This window comes from Gymnoscopelus braueri, assembly GCF_963280865.1.
Source record: "Gymnoscopelus braueri genome assembly, chromosome: 13".
In the NCBI taxonomy this organism is placed as follows: domain Eukaryota; kingdom Metazoa; phylum Chordata; class Actinopteri; order Myctophiformes; family Myctophidae; genus Gymnoscopelus; species Gymnoscopelus braueri.
The window spans coordinates 33,274,013-33,290,715 of NC_137615.1; the positions used below are offsets into that span (position 1 = coordinate 33,274,013).

Below are 16,703 nucleotides of genomic sequence, written 5' to 3' on the forward strand. Positions count from 1 at the left end.
TGTGCCCCTTTGTATTGTTCCACTTCTTTGTCTACCCTGTTGGCGTTTTCGTGGCTCCAAGTCAACATATCATTACCATTGTACCATCCCTCAAAGTTGTCTGGAACTGGACTGGAAATTTGCTGCTTGTCAGGACCCTCAGGTTTCAGCTTCTTTGAGTGTGACCTGGAATAGTGTTATCATAATAACTCTGCATTGAAGTGTCTTCTCTTGGCTTTTTGTTTAATGGTACTTTCCATCTTTACTTCCCCTGCTTTTGAGCAGTTGACCAAATATTTAAAATTATAAGGTAAATCTGAAACCTTGCTTATGTTTAATTTAAGCTTATGTTTAATCCGACATAAACGTTAAGCAAAGCCCTGCCAATCAATCAGTCAAGCTGAGAGTCTGATTGGAAAACAGTCTGTGGCAGGTGGACATATTTTAAAATATGATGGACATATTTTAAAAACAAATGAATAAATAGTAATACAAAATAATTAAAATAGTTCGGTGTAAACAATATTGTCAGTTGTTCCCTCATCATTACCCTCAATGTAAACTTTGACAGCGCTGGCTCTCTTTCTCCTTGAGAAGGCAGTGTAGAGTTGGCCATGAGTGAAGGCTGAGGTAAGTAGATGCCAACTCTGTCATTCTCTTGGCCGGGACTGTACCTATGTTCCCCAGGTTCTATGTTCCCTGCTTTCCTAGGAGAGCGGGGAATATCGGACCTAACCTAAACCTAACCCTAACCATAACCTTAGTGGGGGAACATAGGTCCGGGGAACATAGGTATGACCCCCTCTTGGCCTTGACCTTTATTGATGGTAACAGAGAAAGCTAACCTGACAAGGAACACCGGATATCGTTGTTCAGCGGAGTGTATACAGTGCCTTTGAGAAGATTGTGTCTGTCAATACATTCATTCTGCAGGTCAGGGAAGGTGTATGAAATTAGTGTATTCAAGTCTTTAACCAAGTGGTGTGGCGGAATGTGGATTTGAACTTCAGTGTGTCCATGTGCGAGTCTGTCTTCCGCTAATTCAAGGAGATAGTTAGATAAGTCCTTCTCAGCTGTATCTATCCTCATGTTGATGTTAAATCTGTGCTTCTGCATGGCAAGATATAGTGGTGACATCTGGATGCAAGCTCTAACTATTTGGGCCCTACTTGCTCTCTTGATAACAGGGAGAGTCTGTCTAGGGTCTCCACCCAGTAGAATAGTTTTGCCACCCCAAGGCTCTTCTGACTGCATCAGGTCTCTGAGTGTTCTTTCCACACACTCAACATTAAAGCGGTTAACGCAGAAGATTTCGTCCCAGATGATTAAGTTGCTCTGTTTGATTAGTTTAGCCAGAGAGGACTCGGCTTTGATATCACAGACAAAGTCTTCAAAGATGGGTATTGGGATCTTAAATCTTGAATGTGCTGTCCTACCACCCTCAAGATTTTGAGCAGCCAAGCCTGTGCTGCCGACACATAGCACAATGCCATTCTTTGCTCTAATCGTAAAAATAGCGGTGCGAGGCGTTGTGGTCCCAACCCACAGGTTGAGAAACACTGATCTTACTTTCCACCACTGGGGCGCTGTTGTGTGGTGTTGTTGTCACGTCCTGCAGGGCTCTAGTAGGTATAGCGATTAGCCACTGTGCTACTGAATGTAGCGGCCCATTTTCCCATCTCGTTTAGAGATATGTAGAATCTACTATTCACAAGGAATTGTTGAAACTGAACATGGCAAATGTTTGGCATTCACTAATGGAACAGCGGGATTCAACAAAGGAAGCTGCACAAGCTTGAACAGTGTAATGCATGGGATTCGATCCGATGCGCGGAGATGTAACCACTAGTGATGTGCGGGTCGCGTTTTTTCATGACCCGCCCCGCCCCAACCCGCCACGGAACCCAACCCGCCTCAACCCGCCTCGCGAACCCATATATAAATCTATGGCTCAACCCGCCTGCGACCCGCGGTGGGAATATGTATATATATATTATAGCGCTCTTTTAAGTACCTAAAGTCGCTTTAAATGTCTACAGTAGCACCACATTGTCATGGGCTAAATAAACAAGCATTTTGTTCAAAATAGGGTTGTTTTTGTTTTTTTTGCGTGTGCGAGCGGCTGACCCGCTCACCCGCAGCCCGCATAATTGCCTCTGAAATCCTGACACGACCACCCGCGGGTTACGGGTCGGCCCGCTCATCACTAGTAACCACTGTTAGTGTTGTCACGGACACTAACCAGCGGACTACTGGTCCGATCCAACTATTAGCACATGCTGTAGCGAACATACAACAGCCTCTTTCTCTGTCTTTCTATAAAAGGATAAAAAGGATAAAAAACAAACCCACAAGAAGTCAAGAACACACATCACACTAAAACGTATGTGTAGTGGTAGTTTTAATAAAGGTAACTACAAATATTAGCTATTAACACAATCACTGCAGGTATTAATTAATTCAACCAAAACTGCCAGCGTTTTTTACCTTATTTTGACGATCCACGTAGAGCCAGGGAAGCTTATTTTTAGAAATCCGATCTAGATGTGTTTTAGGAGTGGACGGAAGTGAATCTTTTTGGGATGACGTCATATCCGTCCATTCCTTCTCTCGCAGTCAAGGGATCATTCGTAAGTTGTGGAAGAGTTGTGGTATCGTAATAAAAAATAAAGAAAAAAAGAATAATTGACGTAGATCTACGTCAATGGCAGTGAATGTGTTAAAGTGCGTTCATAGCATGCGTTAAATTGCACGCCAAAATGAAGCAGCTTTTACTTGAGTAAAAGTACGAAAGTATTGGTATCAAATACTGTACTTAAAGTACCAAAAGTAAAAGTAGCCTACTCATTATGCAGAATGTCCCATTTCACAAGTTTTCACAAGGTTAAAAAACAAATAGCAGATCCACAAGCTCACAATGTGTCGTATTGTGAGCTTGTAGATCTTGTAGATCTGCGGCCCTCTGCAGTCCTCCACTTCAGCCCTACATGTATATATGGCTGATGTGGTTACTGTATGTTTTGAAGTAAAAGTACAATATTTGTCTCTGAGATGTAGTGGAGTAGAAGTAAAAGTATTGAAAATACTCCAGTAAAGTAAAAGCACCTAAAAATTGTACTTAAGTACAGTACTTGAGTAAATGTACTTAGTTACTTTCCACCACTGGGTTTTATTTAAAAGAAAAAATAGCAGATCTGCAAGCTCACAACGCCTCAACTTGTACATCATCTTGTAGATACACTTTTTTTTTTTATAGCAGATCTACAAGCTCACAATGCCTCACATCGTGTGGTGTTATGAGCTTGTAGATCAAATTATACATAAGCTTTATTTTAAAGCAAAATAGCAGATCCACAAGCTCTCAACGCCTCACATTGTGAAGCGTTGTGAGCTTGTGGATAATCTTGTAGATCGGCTTTATTTAGAGACGGGGTGCCGTGATTTTCAGTGATCCCCCCCCCCCCCCTAAAAAATAATCATCAGGTATTATGGTTATACTAGGAGGAAGATTTTTTTCAAAAAAGTGTACAGAAAGTGTTAAAATTATGTTTTTATGTGGACACGCCTCCAGTTCACCTGTAGTATATATATATAAGTATACCTGGTTCTCATCTTAGCACCTCCTCCACCACCTTAGCACCACCCACATGTCCTAGTCCCTTCTCCTCCTCATGCCCACACCTGTTGTGTTACGATAATGAGGGGGAGGATAAGTTTTTACATGTCACTAAAGCGCTGTTTTTCTATTGGCACGTTTGACCCTCAAGGTTTCAGCCTCCAGGTAGAAACTCAAAATAGTCAGAGAAAACATAAAACACCATAAAAACACCACCAGGGGGCTTAATGAAGTTCACAGCCTCACATGTCTCTAATTTGTGTGTGTGTGTGTGTGTGTGTGTGTGTGTGTGTGTGTGTGTGTGTGTGTGTGTGTGTGTGTGTGTGTGTGTGTGTGTGTGTGTGTGTGTGTGCGGCCATTTTGTGGTTCCACACATCGAAAGCCGATTAATTCTTCCCATAAAGATTTCCGAAAATATTTATATTAATTATTTTAAGCCTGGAACCCATCCAGGCTCCTGGTGAATCATGAACCATAAAACATTTGATTCTATGAAACCAATATTTAATTATATGATGTGCTATATTTAATAAATACTCTTTGTTTTGCTGTTTTCAAATATTCTTTTTCACAGAATCAAATGTTTTATGGTCATGATTCACCAGGAGCCTGGATGGCTTGATTCCAGGCTTAAATTAATTCCAGGCACCTAGGCTCAATGTAGCCTGACAGCAGGTCGCGGGTTCGACTCCCGATCCCGACTGCCTTTGCTGCATGTCACTCCCCATCTCTCTCCCCAATTCCTATCAGCCTACTGTCCTGTCAAATAAAGGCATAAAAAGCCCAGAAAAAAAAGAAACCTCTTATCTCCATATTTTAACTTTTTGTGTTATTTAGTAAATTAATGCCCTACTTGACAATACACATCGCACAAAAGTATCAAAAGTAACAGATCCATAAGCTCGAAATGTGGCACGAAGCGACGCTTTTCGAGCTTGTCGATCTGCTGCTTTTGGTATTTTTGAAAATGAATCCTGAAAAGAAACAGTTTTGGACATATGGGGTTTCCACCCGACAGAGACGATATATATTGCGTATAGTGAGTTTTTGCAGGGACAGTAGTTGACATGAACATACTGTATACACACTGCAAATCAATGGAGAGGTCATACATCATAGAACCACATAGGAACTTGCATTGTGGACTTGTGGAGTTAGAAATACTGTAGAAAGGGAGAGTGGCTTCTGGATTTTTAAGCACTATATACTTCAACACACGACAAATAGCGGAAATAGACAATCAGGGCAAAAAGATGCCTATAATGACATGCCCAAAATTGACCAGGTTTAAAGTGGTTACTGATTTCAGCAAGCCACCACCAGTAATTGTCATACCAAAACATATTGTAAAAGAAAGAAAGAAAGAAAGAAAGAAAGAAAGAAAGAAAGAAAGGGAAGTAGGATGATGGGAGACGATGGAGGGATGAAGGGAGGAGTGCTGATTGAACGATAGTCATGGGTCTGAGTTCAGACTTTGTAGATAAACAGTAGAACTGTTGGGTGGGGTGGAGCCAGCAGGGTCTTTGGGGGATAGTTTGGACGTGACTGTTTAACAGATTATCTCTGCTGTAGCATCCTCTCCACATGCCATTAACTCCAGCTTTAATTGGCTGGCATCACCATAGAAATGCAACAACTTGAGTACAGTATATGACCCTATATGGTCAGAGCTGGGAGTGCTTGAATGAACAGGGGTGAGGGCAAGGTTGGAAGTGTGTGTGTGTGTGTGTGTGTGTGTGTGTGTGTGTGTGTGTGTGTGTGTGTGTGTGTGTGTGTGTGTGTGTGTGTGTGTGTGTGTGTGTGTGTGTGTGTGTGTGTGTGTGTGTGTGTGTCACTCAGTGAATGATGTTTTTAATGTTTTTTGTGTTCTTTTATCATCAGATTTCTATCGTCTCACACTGGACACAAACACAGCACACAGCTCCCTCTCTCTGTCTGAGAATAACAGGAAGGTGACACGGATGGGAGGGGGTCAGGATCCTCCTGATCATCCTGACAGGTTTGATGTCTATGATCAGGTTCTGTGTACAGAGGGTCTGACTGGACCCTGTTACTGGAAGGTAGAGTGGAATGGAATGGTTTATATAGCAGTGACTTACGGAGGAATCAGTAGGAAAGGAAGTGGTGATGACTGTCTGCTTGGATACAATGATAAGTCCTGGAGTCTGTTCTGTGATGATAACAGATACAGCGTCATACACAATAGTAAGGAGACTCTCCTCCCTGTCCATCCCTCTGGCTCCAACAGAGTAGCAGTGTATCTGGACTGTCCTTTAGGGACTCTGTCCTTTTATTAGGCCGTGTTGTGACCCACCAAAAAGTGCCTAGAAAATGAATTTCGTTCCCACGACTTGGGTCTACTTTTTCAATGCATTTTTGCATAGACAATACCCTTGTGGACTTTGGGTTAAAATACCTCCGCACAAAATCCTGCAGTATTTTTTCACAAGCCAGAAATGTATATAAAAGTGAATAACCAAAAAACGAAAATCTTGTGCTGCTGTTTTTGCTTGTAAAATGTGTTATATTGTTTTTGGCAACAAAAAATCTTTCTCAAATGTCATAAATATATGTACCTAACACCTGAAACAAGTATTGGTGCCTTAGTATACTCATATTTGAATTTAGATCACGAAATGTAGCAAAGTTAAAGAAAACGCTTCTACTGAAGTGATTGGAACCCAGCACAAGGGAACATACACATTTAGCTAAAAGCTTATGTTTTATACATAAAAAATGTCCCAACCTACTGTGTAATGAAAGCTAGAAAAAGAAGCAGCACACCTTGGCCCAAAATGGCTGAAAATCAATCAAAATGCTACCATGACCCCCTAAATTCGAAGAATACCATAAATGGACAAGACTAAAATAAATGCACTAAAGGTCAGAATTATTACAACATAATGGTATAAAACATTTATTAAAGTAGCACAGTGTGGCAGTGCAAGTCATTCTTTTGGCAGTGTAAGTACATTTAAGGCTATGCTGTGAAAAAAATAAAATACAGCCATTTTAAAGTATTTTTTGGAACATGTATGCATTACATTTAAATGGGTTAAAATGACAGTGTAGCAATTCTTGAACATGTTGTTGAAAATAATAAAAAAAAATAAGGAGCACATTGTGCGTATCTTAATCATCCCTATCACTGTCATCAGAGTCATCATCGGATACAGCTCTTTCTTCTGTTTCCTTTGAAACATTTTCACAGTTCTGGCACCGACACAAATCCGTACAAGGTAGTCTTGCAGACTTACAGGAACATCTTTCAGTTACACATTTGCTAGTCTTGCAACTACAGTGGACTACCTGCAACACGCTATCAGGGGCAGGATTTGTAGTCATCCATGTCACTGTTAACTCCCCATCCTCAATGTGCCATCCATTGCCAATGGGTGAAGGGGCACACATTATACCAGTCAGACAATGTCTCATTACTGCTGCTTGGTAGTTTGCCCTTCTGCAGTGTTGGTACAGGGCGTCACTTGTTGGGGGAATGGACAGTTCTGGCAAAGCTGACGATGCCATGCAGAATGATTTGTATCTTGCATCGTTTACGTTTTTGGCCGATGACTGGCCATACAGGTGGCACACATATTTGCTAAGTGTGTTAAAGGTAGACTGGTCAAGATTGAAACTGCTGCCCAGATGTGTGAACCCAGTCAGGTATTCTTCTTTCAGACAAGCAAGAGAAAATGTCTTCCTTTTGCCCTTGCCATGAAAGGCGCTGGTCGAGTCACAACCTGAGAAGGTATGGATACCAATGAGTGCTGAACAAACACTGGTGCCAAGAGCTGCTGACACCTTAGCCACATCAATGATCCTCGTTCTGTTGCCTACACCTGTGAAAAAATACAAGCTACACTGTAAATCTCTCTGCAGACTTACAGCAATCACTGCCACGTCAGTATCAGGGCTTTTGATGACTACAGTTTGATGTCCTTGTGCAGCATGCTGTGCGTGTAAAAACACCCGAGTGTCACATTCCTCATGATCACATGTCAGTTCTTGAACAGCACTGATAGTTTGTGAACCGTCTTTAACAGTAACACAGTGACACAGTTCTCCATGTGCTATGTACAAGCTTAAGTCTGTGCCCAAAATGGTGAGGTCAGCATCTCGCCAAGCAACATAGAGGAATTCTGCCAGTGCTGCTTTGTTAGTTCCATCTGATAGAAACTTTTTCCATTGTGTAGGTGCCTTCTGATCCCGTCCATAGATTTGCACCTGTTGCGTACCGCCCCCAGCTCTACGTGACCGCTCTAGGTTTTTTATACTAATTTTGGGATACTGGTCAATGACAAAGTCTAACCGTGTACACTTGTGCTTCAGAGCTAGCTTGACCACATACTGTAGCAAGTTGTCAGCAAACTCTCCAAAGGTAGCTGGTTTTGAATGAATGGCTTGAATGACTGCCATGCCATCAAAGAGAATAGCTCCATGTGACGGAACTCCTTGAACTAAGCAGTCTCCACCTTTGTTCTCCAATAGAGTCATCAGGGCTGATTTGTCTGTTTTAGCTAGTGACCCATCAGTACTGGCTAAAGGATAGGAAACGGTTCCCAAGGAGTATGACAGAATTTCCCTCAGGTCTATCTTTCTACTTTGACCAATAATGAGTAGTCTGGAGAACAGTTTCTTGTCGGCTCGCAGAATCACATCTTTGCCTGCTGCAGATTTCTTCTTTGTCTTTGCCTGGTCGCTGAATGTCTTCAGTTTTTGTGCCTTGATGGGGGCGAATATGTCAACGGATTTTGATAACAGTCTTTGGTCCATAAAATCTTTGACAGCTTTTTCCCCCTTTTCATGTGCTGCAAGCAAATCCTTCTGGATTTCTTCAGCTGCTACCGTCCCTGAGCTAAGACAAACAATGCCATCTTGGTGTATGTCAAATGGGTTCAGCATGGAATCTAAGGTGGAACTTATTCTGGTCACAGCCTTTTCATCGGCCTGAATCCGTGTGCGGTCTAGATCTTTTCGTCTCCGTGTTTCAGGAGATTTACCAGCCATTGACTCACATTGTCTAGCTATGGCAGCTCTTTCATGTTGTGACAATATCCAGCGAGACACTGCATCCCGATTCTGTGTTATCCCTATCCAGCCACCCTTTGTCTTGGAATCTCTGTTGCATGTTTGCTCAATAGCCTGGTCACAAGCAATTGATGCAAATCCATGGGCACTTTGACGTTGGACTGTCCACTGGCCTTTTACACTGAGGTCTTTGTGACAAGAAGGATGTGTGAGAGGCAAATTGACCATTTCCAGCCAGTATGGAGGTAAATACCTAGCATAGTTCACACGATCATAAGCAAAAAACCATGCCATCATCAAGCGCACTGTTGATAGGTGAAGCTGCCAGTCTGATTCACGTGTTGCTCTCAAAAAAAGAAGGAGTATTTGCACCATGTCAATGTATGAACTCCAGAAGGCAAACGTTGGGTTTTCTGCACTACTCTTTTCCACAAAGACTGCATACTTTGAACACATTTTGTCAAATTTCTCGTTTGCACTCAAAACATCCATTGTTCTGTCTGGGAATGCATCTTTGATCTCTCTGATGACATCCATGCAATCATCTCTCTCCTCTGGTGTCACAGAGTCTAGAAATGTGCTAAATCTGGCACGTTGCAGACTCTCATACATAAGTTTGTGTGCCCTCATGCTGCGGTTGTATTGATGACCACTGATGACACCATTGATGGATCCTTGGGCAACAACTTCTGACTCAATGAGAATGTCTTGCAGTCCTGCATCACCAAACCTTTTTCCTAAAATGCCTAGGAAGGACATGCATGTATGAAACTCACCTAGTCTAATCACTACACGCTTTGTCAGGTCAGCATCTTTCCAGCGGATTTGCTGAGCTTTGGCATATATAGCTTGGTCAAAAACTAACACTACATGGTCCAGCTCTAGCTGATCAGCAACTTCAACACTTCGCTTCAGAATAGTGTTAACTGTTGACATCTCTGTCGGTGAAGCCTCAATGACCGGAAGATAATACAGAGCTGACTTTTGCAGAGTCGCATCACTTTGAAGCATTGTATGGAAACCTGTCCAGCTTGGGATTGTGCATGCTTCAGCATCTGTGTACTTCACTAAAACATATGCTAGTTCAGTTTTGGCAGCAGACACAGTGTTCAACTTGTATGTTTCCGTCTGCAATGGAACACTTTCATGGTGAAACAAGTTCTGTGGCCCGTGTCTTTTAGACTGTTGGTAGTGTTCTATAGGGAAGCTAGGAGGTGCTTTGAATGAGTAAACTGCCTTCTTTAGTGGCTGTCTGTCTGTTTTTGACACAGTTTCTGTGACAGAACTTTGCAGCATAATGCCATTAGTATGGTGAGTAGTTCCACGACCTGACAGTGTCTCCTCCCCAAAATCAATATTGTCCCACACCAGTATTGTAGGTGCCTTCTTTGAGAAGCCCTTTGGGATTTTGTCTCCGTACTCTACTAGTTGTAGTTCAGCTAGGCTAGTGTCTAAACTGACAACTGTGCTCCATGAAGCACAATGTCCTAATCTACTCAGTAGTGACAGAACATTGGATGAACCTGTTAAATGGCGAACAGTTAGACCAAGGCACAATGACTTTGGTGTCTGCTTGCGACCTTTAGAACCAAGATACACAATGTCTTGACAAATGGATAACACTTTTAGGTTCACATCATCAGGAATATCAACATAACAGGCTAGTGTTGGTTCCTCTGTTGCACCTATAATCCAGGCAATTAGATTGTATAGTTCAACTGGCACAACAGATTTGGCTTCAGACACATTGAAATCCTCTGCTGTGGGAGGCCACGGGCATGTCATACCAGGAGAGTCACATAGAAGCCTCTTCAAAAGCAATCCTGCACTATACAGTGTCCTTGTGTTCTCCTCAGTTGTATGTCCAGGTGTTGTACTAGCCATGTGTTCACTGTCACTTTCAGCTTGGCTTACCTCAGTGGACTGTGACTCGGTTGTTGTTTCTGTACCTGATGGCTGAGGTAGCCTATCTATCAGTTTATCTGCTGCCAAAGTCTCAACATAAACCAGTTCTGTGACGTTGCGCTTGGCAGGTTTGTGAAAAACAAGCTGGGGGAAATCACAGGTCAACCTCCTCTTCAATTTGTCCTGCCTGCAACATAAAAACACAAGTATACAAATGAACCAATTTTGTTTAAACATACTCTCATAGCCTTTTTTGTTGGATACATAAATAAAAATGAAACTTTTCAACATGAAGATTTTGGTTTTGTTACCAAGAATGTCAAACACACACATGGTATTTGAGTCACTGTACCTGTAGTCTGAAGCATCACGATCCTCATGCTCCTTCACAGTGTTGACAAACATCGTTCGCAGCTGGTTCATCTTCAGCACGTCCTGGTTCACTATAAGCCTCTGTCGGATGACCCTCTCACAGAAGATCTTGTAGCTGTCAGTAAAGGGTGGTTCTTTTCTACACACACACACACACACACACACACACACACACACACACACACACACACACACACACACACACACACACACACACACACACACACACACACACACACACACACACACACACACACACACACACACACACACACACACACACACAAATACTTAACATGTGCAAAGAGTTGTGCTGTCAAGATTGTATCTAAAGACAGACAAAATGCAGACTATATGTTGTTGGTCAATGCCTTACTTTAAAAATGTGCAATGTGAGCAAATTGATAATGCAATGTAATAACTCACACTTCGTCTGTGGTTGCAGTACTTGTTGCTGTAGACCTCGTCAAGAACCTGCAGTAGTCTTTGTAACAGATCCTGTGGTAACGCACCTCAAGGGCCACACAGTCTTTGTCCTTAATATGCCGAAGGATGCTAAAGTCTTCCTTCAGCTCAGCAGCCTTCATCAACCGGCCTTTAAACAAAAAAGTACACGTTAATGATCTCTGTGTGTGTGTGTGTGTGTGTGTGTGTGTGTGTGTGTGTGTGTGTGTGTGTGTGTGTGTGTGTGTGTGTGTGTGTGTGTGTGTGTGTGTGTGTGTGTGTGTGTGTGTGTGTGTGTGTGTGTTGAGGGGGGGGGGGGGGGCTGTAAATAACACAGTGAGGAAATAAATGTAAATGTGTCTTTTACAGATTTGTATTGCCATCATTACAAAAGACTATGTGTGGTGTTAATGTATGTATGTATTATATTTTTTTCCATGGGAAGGTAAATACATGTTAGTACTGCTAAAACCTCTCCCCTGCAGAGCCATAAAACTAAAGGGCCACTGACTGCTGGCAGCTGTGACCTGCCGACCTGAACCCCTTGCATTCCAGCCTTATCAGCAGCTATTGTTTTAGTAGGTCCTGCTCTTAGCTCTCACAAGCTATAGCAACAGACTAATCAATGCTAAGCAGTATAATATAACAGTGGTTTTCATCCCCTTACATATCAAGGTCCATTATTTATTCAGCATTTGAGCCACGGACCACCATTTGATGAGATTTAGACTGTCAGACCCACAATAATTAGAATATTTTGTTATTGTTGGATGACATTTTGTCCACAATTATATGCTGTATTGATGTTGGTACCAATAGGAGAGATAACAGGCAGACGATCAAAATAACAATCCTTCAACATTCTCTAATTGTCTATACTTCTTGTACATTAAGTAATGCAGATTTTTAACAGTAAATTTACTCTTGAAAAACCTATAACATTTTACACTGTCACGGGTTAAAGATCTATAAGGATGCATTTGGTTACCAACTCTCCATCATTTAGCTGGGGACCACCTGGAATCCCTTCAAGGACCTGGTTGAGAACCACTGTAATATCATAATATAAATTTGCTTCATCACAAGACCTCAGCCTTTTTTGCAGAGGTGTAAAGTAACTAATTACATTTACTTAAGTACTGTAATTCAGTACACTTTTAAGGTACTTTTACTTTACTGGAGTATTTCCAATTTTCAGTACTTTTGCTTCACTCCACAACATCTCAGAGTCAATTATTGTCCTTTTTGCTTCACTACACGTATTTTTAAAAAAAATGCTAGTTGGATTAAAATTAAAAAACATACATTAAACACTTTAGCACTATTTAAACTTTGGCCATTTGAAAATAGCCGATCTACAAGCTCACAACGTTGTGAGCTTGTCGATCTGCAATTTTCTAAATATTTGTATACATTTTATACCTTTGAAACCTGTGAAATGGGACATTCTGCTTATTGAGTACTTTCTACTTTTGGTACGTTAAGTACATTTTCATAGCAATACTCATACTGCATTATTGATACTTTTACTTAGTAACAAATGTGAGTACTTTTTACACCACTGCTTTTGTCTCTCTATCTGCACATATCCTTCCCAAAAAATACCACTACATGTTACATAGTCAACAGTTCCTGCCCAGTCAGGAATTCACACATAAATGTCAACATCTTTGATCTGAACAAAAGAACCAACACATTTTTTCTTTAACAAAAGGTGTGAATTACTCCCCCCAGCCTTGGACTCAAACACAGCCCATCAAATAAAAGAAGACCTCAGATGTAATAATGATAGGCCTACATATAGTCCCAAAATATATAATGTACCCATATAATCATAAGTGTGTGGGGGGGGGGGGGGCAACGGGACCCCCGTGATTACATCGCGGGGGTCCAAGGACCACCAAGGGGTCCGGAGAGTCCCGCGAAATCATTGTTATCCACGTTATAAACATTAAACAACAGTTCTGCGTGTGTGTGTGTGTGTGTCTCTTACCTGCAGTCAACGTTTCTGCTTTTGAGAGTTGATCCTTCGTGCGTTTGCCTGCCACAGTGATGTACTTGTCCACTTTTTTACAAATAATGCATAGCGCTGGAAGGACAGGGCCAGCAGAAGCTACGGGCAAACCTGTCCTGGACCTCAGTTTCTTTCGGGGGGTTTCAGATGTGGCTCCGTCGGCGCTGATGCTGCCTGACTGACCCGTGTCTGCATCTGGAACTTCCAAAGTCTGTGTGGCGCATTTTTCAGCCGCTACAAAACGCTTTTTGTCAATAAATCGATTGTAGCACGATAGGTGAAACCCAGCGTCCTCGGGATGCTGGTCAAAAGGCACATCGACACAATGCTTATAAGTTTCTGCAACTTCTTTACTCTCACCCTGCAGAGGAAGCCACCGCTTGATGCTGTTTCTGTAGGTATCCCACCTTATCTGTGTAAAATCCCGGACGACATCTTCCCTCTGGACAGACATAGAATGCATATAGCATCGTTTAGAGTCCTTTTTACGTGTTTTTGAATGATATTTTCTTTGTTTTGGTTGCTTTTCCTCGGAGTCCTCGCTGCTCGACGTTAAGGTTGCCATGGTGTTGTTGCAGGAAATTGTGATGCGGAAGAGGCGACCCCATTGGTTGTAACGGGAATCACGTGCCAAAAACCGCACCACCCCTTTGAAAGTATTACGACGCTGCTAAGAAAATAGTACCGACTTTTAAACACTGATTATAAAAATACTGCGCCGGATCAGATGTCGGTAATTTTTTTTCTTACTTACTACCAATAGATCTTTTTTAAGAAGCAGAGATTATTTAGGGCCACTTGATGGGAACGAAACTGAACGAAAAGGACCTACACAACATGGCCTATATGATGTCTCCTCAGACTCACTGACTCACCTGTACACCTTCCAGAACACATTCACTGAACCTCTCTATGCTGGGTTCAGGGTTTGGTCTGACTCCTCAGTGTGTCTGTGTGAGCAGATAGAGTCTATATGTAAGGAGGACATCATGTCTCCATGGTTACTCAACATGTTTGAGTGAGTCCAGGTTGTCATGGTTACCACTGTTGCCTATAATGGTTCCGTTGACACCATGCTAAGTCTGACATCATAGAACTCCATATTTGGACATGACTGACTCATGGTGACATCATAGTGACATCATCATAAATAAAACAAGCAGACAGGTATATAACCCATCAAAACCGGGAAAGCACCTGTTTCATTTAGATGTGTCTGTCTGTCTGTATGTCTCAACATTAGGTTTTTCAGAAAACTCATTGTTGTCGGGCAGAAACCTCTTATCTACATATATTCTTGTGTGTTTTTTTGTAAATTACTTGATCATACTACAGCGTCACACAAAAGTGTCTAGCAGATCTACAAGCATCTAGCAGATCTACAAACATCTAGCAGACAAAAGCATCTAGCAGATCTACAAGCATCTAGCAGACACACAAAAGCATCTAGCATATCTACAAGCATCTAGCAGACACACAAAACCATCTAGAAGATCTACAAGCATCTAGCAGACACACACAAGCATCTAGCAGATCTACAAGCATCTAGCAGACACACAAAAGTATCTAGCTGATCTACAAGCATCTAGCAGACACACAAAAGCATCTAGCAGATATACAAGCACCTAGCAGACACACAGCTAACATAGTTAACATAGCATCAAAATCAGTTTAAGCACTTTAACCTCTATATATACACACGTCAGCTATTTGAACATAGCTGATCTACAAGTTCACAACGCGCAGCAATGCGATGCGTTGTGGTTGCTTACAGATCTTGTATATCTCCTATTGTCAAAAGAAATCTTGCAAAAAATGAGAAAAAACATGGAATATTTTTGAAATAAATCTTCAAAGTCTTGTATAGACCAGTCCCTGGTCAAAAATATGTTCAGATGGGGGTCATGTGTAAATATCACAGTATCATACTTGTGTCTCTTATGTAAACACATCTACTCTATTATTGTCTCCGCCAGGCCGAAAGGCATGGCGAGAGAGTATGTTTTCGCCCCTGTCCGTCCGTCCGTCCGTCCGTGTGTCCGTCCGTCATTTTGTGTACAGCTAATCTCTGGCACCGTTGGCTTGATCGCAGAGAATCTGTGCACACACACTCCCTGGATGCCAGAGCAGAACCTCTGCCCCAAACGGCTAATTTCAGATTTTTCATATTCCATCCTGATTGGCAAAACTTGGCTTTCAAAGTTTGCAGGAGTACTCCGTTTCGAACAAAATGCCTCAAATCATGAACACAGCATGCAATTTCCGTGAAATTTTGCGCACACATTCCCATTAGGCCGAGGAAGAAATGCCATTTGAAAATGTTCAAATCAGCCTCATGGTGGCGCTGTAACAGGCCGATTCGTGTTTTTACCTATAACTGCACCGATCAGTGTAAAACTTTGTATGCACACTCTCTAGAGGAAGGAAAAACCTTTGCCCTGCATTTTTCACATTTGCCTTTTATAGCGCCACCAGGAGGCAGACTTATGTAAAACACATTTTTTGATATTAACAACTCACCAGCTGCCAGAGTTATTTCAGATTTTTAGCTGTTGGCTGCCAGAGATTTTTAATTGAAAAACAAAAAGTACTCAGGAGCCGAGATACAGAATTTTTAAGTTTTAAGTTAACAAGGAAGTGGATAGGAGTCTAGATCTTCGAAAAATCATATCTCCTTGGTCTTTGGGTCAAATTTTTTTTTTAAAAGTAAAAAAAAATAAAGAATAAGAACGCATTTATGTGTTATTGGCAGGCAAGTGATGGATTCAATAGAACGCATATATGCGTTATTGGCAGTAAATGAGTTAAGCCTTCAGATTTGATCCAAATTTCACGCAAATAGGTACACATGATCTCTATAGTCATGTGATCAAGACGGATCTGTTTGATTTTTCATATTCCATCCTGATTGGCTAACATTGACATGTAATGTTTGCAGGAGTGGCCCGTTTTGAACAAAATGCCGCAAATCATGAACGCAGCGTCCGATTGTGGTGAAACTTTTAATGCACATTTGCGCTACGTTGAGGAACAAATGCCACCCTTTTAACATTGGCATGTTATAGCGCCACCAGCAGGTCACGATTAGCAAAACACATTTTTAGAACAAAATGCCTCAAATCATGCATGCAGTGTCCGATTGCCGTGCACAGCCTAGGAATAAATGGCACCCTTTTCACATTGGCCTATTATAGCGCCACCAGGAGGCCATAATAACCTACCTGACCTGGCGGAGACTTGTGCTCCGAGGAGCACTTTTTCTAGTTTGACATGTGATTGTTTTATGTTTGATATTTCACACAATAGACAGAGTGAACAGTGTATATTTGATCATGTAATTAT

General features: G+C 41.8%; 1 protein-coding gene and 1 long non-coding RNA gene across 6 annotated transcripts in view; one reads left to right on the forward strand and one right to left on the reverse strand.

The window, feature by feature from the left end:
• Positions 1–5,911, forward strand: part of LOC308098476 (protein NLRC3-like) — a 42,877-nt gene extending 36,966 nt beyond the window's left edge. For all 5 annotated transcript variants that reach the window (XM_080446846.1, XM_080446847.1, XM_080446848.1 and 2 more), the window contains one exon: positions 5,477–5,911. In XM_080446846.1, the coding sequence (XP_080302972.1) occupies positions 5,477–5,892 (416 nt within the window). In that variant the 3' untranslated portion in view covers positions 5,893–5,911. The remainder of the gene's footprint in view (positions 1–5,476) is intronic.
• Positions 5,912–10,580: 4,669 nt separating this feature from the next.
• Positions 10,581–11,478, reverse strand: LOC308098485. The gene is made up of 3 exons (XR_013934295.1): positions 11,330–11,478; positions 10,884–11,042; positions 10,581–10,718 (listed from the first exon to the last, which is right to left on the reverse strand). It is a non-coding gene; the product is annotated as an uncharacterized lncRNA (long non-coding RNA).
• Between the last annotated feature and the right edge of the window lie 5,225 nt (positions 11,479–16,703).